General features: G+C 37.5%; 1 protein-coding gene across 1 annotated transcript in view; it reads right to left on the bottom strand.

Moving 5' to 3' along the window:
- The window catches only part of LOC140243539 (corticotropin-releasing factor receptor 1-like), a 215,305-nt gene extending 201,057 nt beyond the window's left edge, over positions 1–14,248 (bottom strand). Inside the window, exon 1 of the mRNA XM_072323209.1 lies at positions 14,168–14,248. Within this exon, the coding sequence (XP_072179310.1) occupies positions 14,168–14,248 (81 nt within the window). The remainder of the gene's footprint in view (positions 1–14,167) is intronic.
- Positions 14,249–14,449: the final 201 nt, after the last annotated feature.

Below are 14,449 nucleotides of genomic sequence, written 5' to 3'. Positions count from 1 at the left end.
GCTTATCTTCCATGTATTTTCATATTCCTTTCTTTCTGCAACTTTCTTTGCAATAACTCAAGAAAAACAAGCTCTATCAGCCCAATATTTTGCACATGTTTAGTTTATGTCACGTACATTATTTCATAAAATAACAACTACTTGATCGGGCACCTTCTTGGGTATGTAAATTAGGGTCAAAGGTCAAAAATGTTTCATCCTGTATCTTGGTGAATACATGTCTTATCTTTCCCATATTTTGCATACGTAAAGACCATGTTACAAGAATCATTTCACAAAATAACCACTTTTTGCTCAGACGCCATCTTGTCTGTGCAAAGTAGGGTCAAAGGTCATATGTACTTCTTTCTTTATCTTCATTATGACGTGTTATCTCTATGGGAGGGAATTTTTCTAGATGTGAAAATTGACATGATTGTCTTTATCGACGACTAGCTCAATTACCCTTCGGTGAATTTCTTCCAGATTTTAGTATGTTGTAGCCAATGTAATACTCTTTAAGTTTTGTTAATCAAAGTTTTAATCGGATGATGTCTTCACCACGTGAAAATGGATATAATGTAACCTTGTCAAATTTAACCAGTTTACGTGTTATCTCTATGGGAGGGAATTTTTCTGGAAATGAAAATTGACATGACGGTCTTTATCGAGCACTACCTCACTTACTCTTCTGTAAATTTCTCCCAGATTTTAATATGTTGTAGCTGAGACTTTGGGCTATCATCAGTGATTCTTCATTTTTTCATACGACGCCGAGATCACGTCAAAAAACTTGGTTGACATCAAACTTATCTTCGATGTATTGAGATATTTCTTTCTCTCTGCAACTTTCTTTGCAATAACTCAAGAAAAACAGCCCCTATCATCCCCATATTTTGCACATGTTTAGTTTATGTCACGTACATTATTTCATAAAATAACAACTACTTGATCAGACACCATCTTGGGTATGTAAATTAGGGTCAAAGGTCATAAATGTTTTAACCTGTATCTTGGTGAATACATGTCCTATCTTTCCCATATTTTGTACACTCAAAGGCCATGTTACAAGAATCATTTCACAAAATAACCACTTTTTGCTCAGATGCCATCTTGGCTGTGCAAAGTTGGGTCAATGGTCAAATATACTTCATTCTGTATCTTCGTTATATAGTGTATACCGAATTTGGTAACAAAGATAGCAGACCTGACTCTCTTTTCTAAATGAGAATCCAAATATCACACGTCCAATGTCTCTAAACACAGATGAAACCTATATGGTCATGCCTATTGCGATCAGGACTCGAATCATTGATTAAAAAAAAATCGGATCACCTAATTTGTCAGTCTTGACAAATTCCAACTCTAGTTTTAGATTGCTCTTATTAGTATCACAACCTGCCGAGTGTGCCTATCAAAATTTAACGTCAATGACTCAAGGGTCGAGGTCAACTTGATCTCAAGAAAACAGCCAGACAACAACAGTGGGATAAATTGGAAATATTGATTTCATTGAGGAAGACAGATGTCAGGAACGCTTGGACATATCACGAAAATGATTCCGCCGGGTCAGCTCAAAATGTAACGACTAACCAGCATTATGACCGACGCAAACTGGAGCAGCGTTTTGAGAACACAAGGAAGCGGAGATGGCATGGACCACAATGGACACCAATCTTATACGCATCATCTCATCTTGGCAAAACACACCACCGTTGATACGTCAGACCCAATGGATCTATTGGAAAACGGCCTATGTGAAAAAAAAAATATTTACCGAATGAGTGGTTAAGGTATTGATCCCTTTCCCCATCAACTGACATTACATACCTCCACATGGCTGTTAGCGCCAGAAAGAAAAGAAAAAATCAAATTCGTACAGATACAGAAGGTGATTCGAGAGGATATTCGGATCACCATTGAAATCAGGGAGGTGGGAAGTCTTGATCTGGAGTTTAGTAGGAGCTGGACTGATGCATGCAATAAGCACGGAAACATCAGTTAAAAGGGATCGTATAGTTTTGTTTGAAATCTAACTTCAGGTTTCTAACATTTTTTTTATGTGTGTGTGTGTGTGTGTGTGTGTGTGTGTGTGTGAGAGATAGATAATGGGAAACCTCCTTTTGAAATGTAAAAGAACTTTTAATTCCAATAGGGATTCCATGTTTATTTGATGAAAATTGATTTTGAAATTTCTGAGATATCCAAAACAGAGCAATCCTATAATGAAAGGTGGGCCCCTTATTTTATTAGGATTGCTTTGTTTTACTCTGTTTGTGGATGTCTCAGCCATTCAAAACCGATTCTAATCTCATAGATTTTAATTTCTTTAGAAATGGCTTGCTCTAAATTATCTCATAAGGGGTTTCTTGGTATCTCGCAAGAAAAGTTAAAAGCACAATCATCATCTCCGCCAATACTATGCCATCCTTTAACACCTGGGCGGCTACCACCCTGGTTGAGGCGAAAACTGCAGCCCATCTTCTATGTTTTCTCTCAGTCATCATAGCAAAAAACAAACAAACAAACAAACAAACAAACAAACAAACAAACAACAAACAAACAAGCCAAACCAAACCAAACCAAACCAAACCAAACCGAACCAAACCAAACCAAACCGAACCAAACCAAACCAAACCAAACCAAACCAAACCAAACCAAACCAAACCAAACCAAACCAAACCATTACAAAGCAAAACAAAATGAGACTCTTTGTATTATGACTTTTCTTTATGATCGGTGCTGTTTGAGTCAGGATGCAAAACATTTCACGCATAATTTGTGTATGAATCCTACCAAGATGGACATCTATTATGACATTTTCTCACAAAGCACAAACAACTTAAAGATCAGTAGCGTTAAGTCCCCCATCAGAACGTCTAGGCAATATTTTTGCGAGGGTTTCATTTTCGCAAATGTCGCGATTTTATACTGTTGGACGGAGAATTTAACAACACGCGAAAATGTCGCTATGCACTAGGGTTTGTGCACCCACGAGAGCCTACGTGTCGATTCGCGAAAATGGCATCTTGGGAAAAATGTCCTAGACCTCCTCATTCACGAAAATATCTGTACGCGAAAATCAATAACAGTATATAACTGGTAGACTCTGTTCCTGGCTTAAAGAACATTACTCATGGTGCTGATTAGATCCGAACTGGGACCCAAAGATTGCGCATCCACGGGTTCACCAGTGGGCCACCACAACTTCTTTGATGCTTTGAACGCTGGCCTGTAGTAACTTCTTGCCATATACTAATAGCCTGTATGGCTACGCGTGGGAAGTGTCAGATATTCCTCCTTCAGGTGACATTAATTTATTTCTGAATATCGGCGAAGACCTCTCCTTTGAAGAACAATGGGCATTCTTATCTTCTTAGCTCACTACTTTCTTTCTGACCCCGGGGCATCTTCTCAGTTTTGTTTAGTCTACAGATAGAGATGGGAACGTGTCAGACGGTGACGTTAGTACTGTAATTATATATTTTTGTATGTCCGTTTCCTTTATCTCTCCTCCCCTTTGTCATGTGCGACATCATTGGTGTCATTCAAAGATAGGAGTTCTAATTAATTCTAAAACAATGGTCTTAGTTCAAGACCCGGGAGTCCTTGTCCCAGAGGCGGGGATTTTATTTGTTTTTATTATCATAATTCTTATCTTGTTCTCAATATAATCTGAGATTACGGGTTCTACTCTTTTTTCTTTTTCTTTTTTTTTTTGACAGCACGCGTACTCTATAATTGGCATTGTAGTACTATTATTTGAATTGTTCATAAATCTTAAACATAAGAGGCAAACTGAAAATGAAGATTAAAGAGAAAATCTTGAATGAAGAGCTCATTGATCCTCATCTCTTCTTCTTGTTACTCGTCTCATACTGTTCTTCAGTGTTTTCCCCTTTCTCACTGGATTAATTGATTAGTATAAGATACCTCTCTGCATTTGACTTTGCAATTGCAATTTCATTCTTTAATGTTGATGAACGTAACTATACCTCAGCGCTTTCTTTTTTCTTCTTCTTCTTCTTTTTTTTTTTTGAAGGGGGGGGGTTGGTTTGTTATACCCTAGTTTTTTTTCCCCGCACTTCACATTTTCAACACTCCCTTACTCCCACCTCTTCTACCATTATCGCTTCTCGATGCGCGTCTGGCAACAATTCCATTATTTACCTCTAGTAATGACGATGCAGCTTTCCGGTTCTCGCTGTTTGATACTGTGAAATCGACACTTTTTCTTTTACTAATTATCCAGTACTCCAACTTCTGCTCTTTTTGGGTGATGCTGCGCATAACCTTCAACTTCCATTAATGTTTGCAGTACTCCTCGGACGAGTAAATACAATTACATCCAATCTCTATGTTATACAAAAATGAATAAAACAACAATAGCAAATAAACTAACAATATTTTAGAAGAGGTGGAGGTTGTTGTCGTTCCCGTTCTTGTTTTCCTTAAATGGTCGAACAATCTACGAAATCGTGGATTAAAAGCGATCGGTCACGTTTTCGCTAATACTAGGAAACGCCACTTCCGTCTTACTAATGGATGCACCTTTCAGCCTTACCTGCCTGCACAATCGGTTTAAGGTGTTTACACGTCAACAATTTTCTTTTTTTTTTACTCTCTTTCTTCGTAATAACCTTCACTTTTTTCCCGTGTCCTCATTTTGGTATGTTTCATAAAGACTGGTTCTAGCAGGAGTGTTCTACGTGACTACTCTGTATTAATTCGTCGTTCATCCTCGGTTTTAACTCGTTGTGTCAATGTCAAATGTACTTGCATCTTGAATTTACGGATGTAATTGGCCTTCCGAACGTGTCTACGCTGCCAAAGAAAGAAAAAGATTAGATGGATGGATAGATAGATAGATAGATATATAGATAGAAAGATAGATAGATGGATAGATAGATGAATAGATAGACGGTTCCTTAGTTAGTGAGATAGATAGACAGATAGATAGTTAGATAGATAGATAGATAGATAGATAGATAGATAGACAGATAGAAAGATAGGAGAAAGAGAGTTTGAGAGAGAGGGCGTTGCTAAGAAACAGAATAACGCTACAAATTCATTGAAAAGTGGAAAAGAGGTGGACGATCTCACCAATTGCTAGAAAGCGTGTTTAAATACATAAGCACTGCGTTTTGTCTTTATCGCTCAATAGAAGATGCATTAGGGAACCGATTATAACGTAGGCTTATTTTTGCACTTACAAGGTTATAATCATGTCAAGCCTGAAGCCTTTACCCGCCGTTGGATGGCGCTCTTCAGTGAAATTATTTTAACCTGTAGCAGTTATTCAATGCCAATAAGGCTTATTTTGAGAGTTAGTGAGCTTCAAGGTATTCCAAGGGTTTTAACCGCCTTCTCACGTCATCAATGATCGCATCTGTTAGATTGTACTCGTGGGATTTGGATTGGAGCGAGAGGGGCTGTAAGGTAGTTAATGTGGCAGTTTTCAGACTTTAATGACTAAGAGTGGGTGGGTATCGTCACATGGAGAATGATTATACCATGACGATTATCCATCTTATTCGGGGGAAATTTAAAAGGGTGTAACCAATTCTGAGTTAAACTTTTTTTTTCAGACCTGATGCTATTGAGAACTCGTAAAGTATTATGATACAATGTAACTTTACGGGGGAAGAGAGAAAAATGTATTGAAATAAGAGAGTCAAATGTGGGATATATATTGGAGAACTGGACTCCTGACAATTAGAGAGGCTGTACAAGACATTGAGAGATATTATAGTTATCATTATATGTCTCTATTTGTCTCTCTCTCTATATAAAGAACTTGATTTTTTTTTCTTTTGTGGTATCCTTGCCATCCTTCATAGTAAATTCATGTTCATAATAATCATTGTTCATGATAACTTTATTCTAGGTGTTTAATTCCCTGTAGGTAGGTAGGTAGGTAGATAGATAGATAGATAGATATATAGAAAGATATATATATATATATATATATATATATATATATATATATATATATATATATATATATATATAGATTAGATATATTCCTCCCCCTCCCAGTTGTCGATCTAGGAATGCATCTATCTACCTTGATCTATAATATCTGCCACTTTCGCTCGCTCTCTCTCTCTTCTCAGAATACGATATCTCTGTCCTGCCTGTCTCATCTCAAATGGAGGTGTTTTTTATGAGGAGGCGAGGAAGAGACGGGTAGATGATACTCAATTCTCTTTTTATACCCCGAGTCCATATTTTTTTTTTTCTACCGATATGTAAAATGCTCCTTTACGACCAGATTTCACTGACTTGTTATTCTTTTTTTTCATTTTTTTTTTGTTTCAGGTCAATACGCTATGCTGTGCTATATAATATTATGCTATGAAAGGGTTTACGTCACCCATGTATTGTGTTACAAAAGTAAACCTTAGAGGGACGTTAGGTATCTCTGGATGTATGTATGATCAATAATTATTGTAATATTTTGCAGACAGAGAGAGAGAAAGAGAGAGAGAGAGAGAGACGGAGAGAGAGAAAGAGAAAAAAAAAGGAGAGAGTCTATGACTTTAAACAACGGGACAGCTTAGTAACGACGATTGTCTGGATACTGAATATTGCAAAGCTAATAGTTTCAGTGAATCTAGCCTCCTATAGCTGTGTCTGTGTTTCAGAATTCATGTCTCATTGTATTATTTCGCGGTCTCCTATTCCTGGATTTTTTTGTAGTTTTTTTTTCCTATCACGCACAAAAACGCCAAGGCAAAGCAAACACACACACACACACACATATATATATACATATATATATATATATATATATATATATATATATATATATATATATATATATATACATATATATACATATATACATATATATATATATATATATATAATATATATATATATATATATATATATATATATATATATATATATATATATATATATATATGTATATATATATAATGGTATTATTATCCGCGTGTTGGAATAAGAGCATGAAGACGATGAAGACAAACAAGTTGACATAATGCATTAGAATCCAACTTCATTTATTTGCAAACCACCCTCTAATTGCACGGATCTTCCTCAGGGTGCAAGGGTCGAAAATTTGGTTTACAAATAAATGAAGTTGGATTCTAATGCATTATGTCAACTTGTTTGTCTTCATCGTCTATATATATATATATATATATATATATATATATATATATATATATATATATATTTCTTCATGACTTTAAGTAGAAAGAACATCTTTAGAATTTAATTTTTAAAGAAAAGTATACATGTCCTCCTCTTGTTACTGTGCACAAAGGGTACTAGTGATATACCTCCTGCATGTTTTCTAAAAGAAGTAAGTCAAGTGTGTTTTTTTTCATTATGCTAGAAATAAAAAGAAAACATGTTGAATTTTCATAATATTTCAATCATATCGTTGCCAATGCACGACGTCAGGAAATGCTGCAGTCTTCTCATGCAAGAATGAAGGCATTGAATTCTTCAAAAAAACAATCATAAAGTTTGAATGAATTGTCAGATTTTCCTCAGACTTTACTGCTGTATTCACTCATTCCCCAAATTTGGGGCTTTATTCTTCTTCGAAAAAACAAAGAAAAAGAAAAAGGGATTTCTTTATGTAATGTTGGTATTGGCAATGAATGAAAAAGGTCGGAAACACGAAGGAACATAATTATGCTATACACCTGCAAATCAAATTAGTGCTTCACATGAGTAAATGTTAGAAGTAAAAAACACTCATACACACAAACTAACAATAACAAGCAACGACAGCACTAGAACTACATAATAAAAAATATCTCGATATCGTTACCAGTCTTTACGGTATAAATACAAAATCAAAGACTGTGCAGAGGCGTACGCGTTTTTCACCAAAGACGAAAAATACACGGCACTTGCGTTTCTTCGTACTAGTGTTACGTGTCAGCGTATATCCCAGCAACGCCTTACAAATTTTATCATATAACAAGTGAAAACTAGCGATCGCAACACAAAATACAGCTGTTTCTCCCGGGGTACAGCTGAACGTTAGTGATACACACACAATGTAATGAATCACAATATACAATTCTTTCCCCTCTTTGTTCTTTTGTTTTTATTATTTTTTTTTTTGTCAGACAAGCAATATTGATTACAATCCCATGACATCCAAATTCTAATACGTTATCATTCAGTCACAGTCAGTGATAAAATTCGTGCCCGAAATGCCGACTTTGAAGAGGAAAAAAAAAACCACACACCCCCAAAACAAAACATGGGTCTATCACAATGAACTAGATAATACCGGAGAATGTAAAACTTTACAAAGGGCATAGCAGATCATGGAAACACCCCCTTTCCCCTTAATGCTGCATAATTCTGCCAAGTCATCAATCCTGGATTCCGGACCATGAATTTTTAAAGTTTTGATGTTGGAACTGCTGGATGAGGAGACTACTAGAGGTTATGACGTATGAGTGGACTACAATATCAAGAAAATATAAAGAAAATACTACAAAAATCCATTTTTCATGAAAATTACAAATTCCATCAACTTGATATTGACATATGTTAAGGGTAGCAATTATTCCCCCTGCTTTCTGAAAGCGGTTGGTCCACTGCTCTTTCATAATTCTAGAAAAGTGAATTTTTGTTGAATATCCTTTATATTTTCTTTGTATTGTTGTCCACTCATACGTCATATCCTCTACTAGTCTCCTCATCCAGCGGTTCCAACACCAAAACTTTAAAAATTCATAACTTTTGCATCGATTGTCCGATATTTCTCAAACTTTCACTGATGTGTTCTACTAATGTTGCTGCTTTCACTCAATCCACATTGTTTTTGGGGTTTACCTTCCCTTTAAGAGTGATTCCCGCAGCTTAAGCTTGCCAATTTTTGTCCATTTGATATTTGTTCCCTTTTATGAAGTTGTTCGATTTAGATAAAATCTATTAGTGTTTATTTTTAAGCGTTATCAAGGTATAATCCTGGCTTTGTTTCATGATATGTTTAATCTTCATTCATGTTTTCATGAGTATTCTATACGCGTAACGCGTAAGGGATAGCCTGAGAATGTCATTAGTCCATTTAATGCAGTTAGGACTCATTCAATTCGTTTTACAGATGCACATGACTTCAATTCAATTAGTCCAGATCTCAAATCCAGCACTACACTTTCTCGCTTTAGAACACTATAATTGAAACAGCATACTTTCAAGAAAGTGTTATTCATGACTGAGAAAATTGTTGGTTACTATTATAGACTTCTTCCTTCCTCTGCTCGGATCCTTGCATTACATTTGAATGTGTGTGTTTGGGTGTATGTTTTGTGTGCAATAAGAGTATTGTGTTTGTATAGTGAGGGGCAGGTGTAAAAATCTGATTCTCATCCATTCATTATGAGTACAGCTACGCCCCCCCCCCACTTTTTTTCACAATACGTATTACTATCAGCAATTAATTTGTCTGGTATAATTCTTATTTTGGGGCACCACTATTAATGCACAAGCTCTGAAGTTGCTGCAAAAGGGTCCTGGCGTTGATTTGTTAAACATATGCATTTATACGCATTGCTTTTCTTTTCATTGCGTGCATAATGTATTTGCCTGCTATTATTTGTGCCGAATGAATTGAATTGGATTGACTGATTCAAAGCTAAGAGCAAATAGATGAACAAACATACGGTAGCAAAAAAAAAAACAAAACAACAAAAACATATTTTTCTTCGAGGAGGCAAAAAAAAAAGGATGCATTTAAATAACAGACACCCCATATCAATTTAAACCACCATCGACAAGGCGTAAATCTTCTATCGCCGCATTCATTTTGAGATGTCAGATAAGATAACAGTAGAAGATTCCATCAAAGGTCGCGTTAAGAGACTAACGTAAGAGAGAGATGTTGAGGATTACCTTTAAGAGCAAGTCCATTCAGTGTTTAAGTTAACTTCTTCTTCTTCTTCTTCTTCTTCTTCGTCGTTGTCGTCGTCGTCTTCTTCTTCTTCTCCTCCTCCTCCTTCTTCTTTTCTTCCCCTTTATTATCTGTTTCTTCTTCATCTTCTCCGTAACGCTAAGATTCCACCATGTTCCCGGCAGTCACGTTTCAGGCCACCGTGGACAGCGCGATGGACGTGAGACAACGCGGGGGGACGGGATGAGCAAACGTGACAGGCCGTGATTGCCATGGACGCCGTGTCAGATTCGAAAACTGTAAAAAAAAAAAAAAAAAAAAAAAAAATACCATGGCAGTAAATGATGATTATGATAAACCTAGTAGACCGTAATGAAACGGGTTGTACGCAACAAAACGCGACAGTATGTAAAATGCCGTAATATGTCTACATGGAGCTTGATTAAAACGCTGTGAGAACGGCGTCTGGTATCTTTATGTTTACTGGGGGTCTCTAGTAATTTGGATGACATAGCAATAATATAATAAAAATACTACGTCAATCTGTCTGGATATAAGAGTTCTTATATTCCTTGGGATATGACGTGGTGATTTTCTCCAGACACATTTATAGCCGAGCATGGAGAGAAATTGCACTTTAAAAATTTAGCAAGTCGCGCAGACGACACAGTGTGTCAAGATCAATAAACCGTTGGCAAATTGCGCGAATATACGCACGTCACACTCGGCCGCGTAATTGTAAACATGATAGTTGGCACTCACTCCGTATAATAATGTAGTAGAAGTTTGGTAAACATGGATGAGACACGTTTCGTTTTTGCCATTTCGCACGACTCAATACGAGTCGACGACCTTGCCCGTTGTACTATAGGAGTGAACCTAGTGGAGCCGTGTGAACCATGAAAGCTGCGAATTACGACCTGAAACAATGCCCATGCAATAACGATGTTTCAAGAGTGCCACTAATAATAATAAAGTATTATATCATCTGTAAAGGGTTGCTGTTGTTGGTGGTGTCCTTTGCCCATGATTGCGTGCGCTTGTGTGTATGTGTGTGTATGTGTGCGTGAGAGTGTGTGTGTGTGTAGGAGCGTGGGGTGGGATGGAACACAAAACAGAACTTAACAAAGCAGCATATTCCGACCTTTCTATCCGCTTCTCTGTATGAGATCCAACCTTTCCCTAAAAGGTACCCCCCCCCCAAAAAAAAAGGTAAAAAGTAATACAGATGTGGTCGTATAAGGAGAAGTAGAAAGTTATTGTAGTAGCGGAAACAGTAATCCCATTGATTCAGATGATAGTCGAATAATATAATGATGTAATGGTCTGAAAGTTTGTCTTATTAAATCAGACACATGGACAACGTTTACGTGATTAACAGCTTATGCATTCTAATAAAACCTACAATTTGAAACGGCAATTAGACAATGATGCATTATTGAAACAATTATCAACATTGTTTTCCGTGATTAACAGTATACACATGTTTTGTTTTCCTTCGGGAACCTTAAAACACGCGATGACTAATTGGGTGAATCTGCATGACCTTTACTGCGAATTATCAAGGTACCTCTGTTTGGATGGGATGGCAACTTGGCTTTAGACGCATGACAAGTGGGGGGGGGGGGGGGGTATTAACTCTTCCAGGTCAATATGTTTGTTGTAACTTCGTTACACATGCGTTATTCCTTCAAGTTTCCTTTCCGTCTACTGCTTTTAAGCTTTACATTTGCGACGCAGACGTTAGAGACGACGATTGCGCTGCGGAAGTTCTCTTCTCTCCCTGCGTCGTGCTGAAAAGTAGCATGAGATTAAAAGACGCTCAATCGTCGCAGGCGATTTGCAGCTCAGTAGAAAAACACGACACGCTGCTCCTCCCGTTACCGTACCCCCCGTGCGTACCGAATGCCGAACACGACGCTACGCAACGCACCAGCGAACACCCAGCTAGACTACAAGAGCCGTGCGAGCTGTCCACCCTAATTTCAACATGGACGCCCGAATACCTACCGAATGGGGCCGAATGGGTGCACGCACAAAACCGCACTACAGCCGTGCGCATGGAAATCGCTCCTACGGGCTCCGGTCATGACACAATTGAGAGAGCTGTGTGTGTACGTACGTACCTGGCTCCAGTCTCTGTTTAATTATTTGCACTGTGGTGCCAATTTCAGCAATCTGAGCAATAATATTTTAAAATTTCTGGAAATATCCTATTGGATTATTTATATATTACGTTATTAAATATTTAGTTTTATAAATAATTATGGTTTAATGAAGAAATATTAAAACTCTAAGCTTCATATATATAGCAAGTTGCAATGCATAGGTCTATGGCAGGTTGTTTTGATCATTGTGCAATACTGCTGATGCATATCCCATGTCAGCTGTGATACGTTCGGCCGGATCGTAACATACAAAGTCGATAGAGTCATCGGTATGTCAATATCAATGTGTGTGGTGTGCGTGTACTGTTTGCAATAAAAAGTACTGCTTCAGTTCAGTTCAGTTCGGCTTAGCCTTTACTTTAGTAAGGAAACTTCACAATGGAGATCAAACAGTCGTCCAACTCGAAAGACTGCAAACGTATTTACTTGTATGACGCTATCGACGAGTGGAGAACGCAGAGAGCCGTGTTATTAACATGCTTACTAGGACAAGTAAGAGGCAAGAAGGGGAAGCTTCAGCGTCAGCGTGCCGATAAAAATTTGCTTTCCACTTGCTGGAGTTGAATGAACAGTTTTGCAGGAATTTATAATGTGCAAATTCGTGTTACAGCACGCATGCACGGTGGAATTGTAACTCAGCCTGAGACGTCGACCCAGCTGCCTGCACGTCCAATGCCACGGCTTACGCCAATCAAGCAAGCCCAGGCCAAGTCAACAACTTCAAGGAATCCAGATCAAGATGATGTGTAAGTACATGAATGATTGAAGTGTATGTAGGGCCTATAACGTTACAGCGCCTCTCTAACTCCCATAACATTGTAAATTTCTACTTGTACTGCCTATTCTCAAAGACTAATAGTCTATTAAACACGGTTAGACTCGACTCTGTCTGAGGTAGAGCTTAGTAATCTACAAACTGTAATACCGTCTTGGGTCTAACGTTAGATCTATAAAAAAAAGTCAAATTTCCTCGTAACGGTTAGATATAACGTTTATCTAGACACTGACTTTTTTAATTTTATTTCAGTAGTCTGAACTAGGTAGTAGATTTCTATACACAGCCCAGTCGCTGTTATAAATAAGGTAAGATGTTGTGCTTCGCACAGCGTCTGGTAGGGCTAGGGTAGTTTCAAATCATATTACGCAAATTCCCCAAGAATATAATTTAGGATTTGCGAATGAATTTTAAATAATTGAATAGATCTATCTCAAGCTACATCATACAATAAATGTAGTCTAGATCTAGAACTCTAGATGATAGATCTAGATTCTAAGCCCTACGTGAAGTTGAAGTTGTAAGAAAATAGAAATGGATTTTAGTCACTTTATCAAAGACTATTATCCCATTTAAAGATGGCAACACAAAAATCTGAGAAAAATGCGCATAGCTGTACAGCTACAGGCATACATGTACACAGTTTTTCACTCTTTATCTTTGGTTTGGAGCATTAAAACTTATGAAAAGAAGCATGTTGCCATCTAACTTTTGTAAAAAAAAATAAATAAATAAATAAGGATGAACATCAATTTACTGAAATATTTTAGGTAGGGCCTAACCATAGATAGTTTGACCAATGACTATGTTTGAAGTTGATTGAACCTAGCAGAAACCATGCAGACAGGCCTACGAGGCTACGGTACTGTCACAAATACAATTTCACAAATATGACATTGTCCTACAGCCTCACAAAAAGTTACAGTTACACTTTAACGTCAATAGTTTGCTGTTAGACTATAGTATGAACAATTTGCTAACACTCACAGTTACACTTATTCACAGCCTTTCAGTTCTCTGTTAGTTTCTGACAGTTTCTGTTCACTGAATCTAATTCTGAAAACTAAAACAAGTAGGCAAACATTTAAATTTGATATCTATCAAGACAAATTACTTATTAGCAGATAGAGTTATTGCCAATGTTATTGTGATTTGATTCTGGTGTTGATTAGATATATATCTATTTACAGAAGATGATGAAACGGTGTGTCAGTTGGTGCATGGCCCCCTTTTACCACAGCCACAGGTACACTGTGCAGTGCAACTGTGGCCGTTGGCCCTGCACGGGCACAGCCGCCTCCCCGATTTGTATTTACAAACGCCTGAGCAAGTACATGATACAGGGTCTCAGACCCAATCGTCCATGTTCAAAATAGACAGCTCGGCGGTCATGTCCGCAACCCATGACGATGTGTCATCGTCCATGATGGCCATCCTCACATTTACCTGCACACATTCTATTGTCAACTGATTGTGGTCTGTACTCTAGTACTAGTATACAGTAGTTGACGAGTGACGACGATCGACGATGCGATGATGAGAGGAGGCTACTTATAGAAGGTGCGTATACGTATGTACATTATGTAAAGGCAGCTCAGGCGCTGTAACTACGGCCGGCGAAATTACGATCGCTAC

Source organism: Diadema setosum, chromosome 20 (genome assembly GCF_964275005.1).
Source record: "Diadema setosum chromosome 20, eeDiaSeto1, whole genome shotgun sequence".
NCBI classification, from domain to species: Eukaryota; Metazoa; Echinodermata; class Echinoidea; order Diadematoida; family Diadematidae; genus Diadema; species Diadema setosum.
Note: the sequence above shows the minus strand (reverse complement) of the source record. Positions and strands in the feature narration are given on the sequence as shown.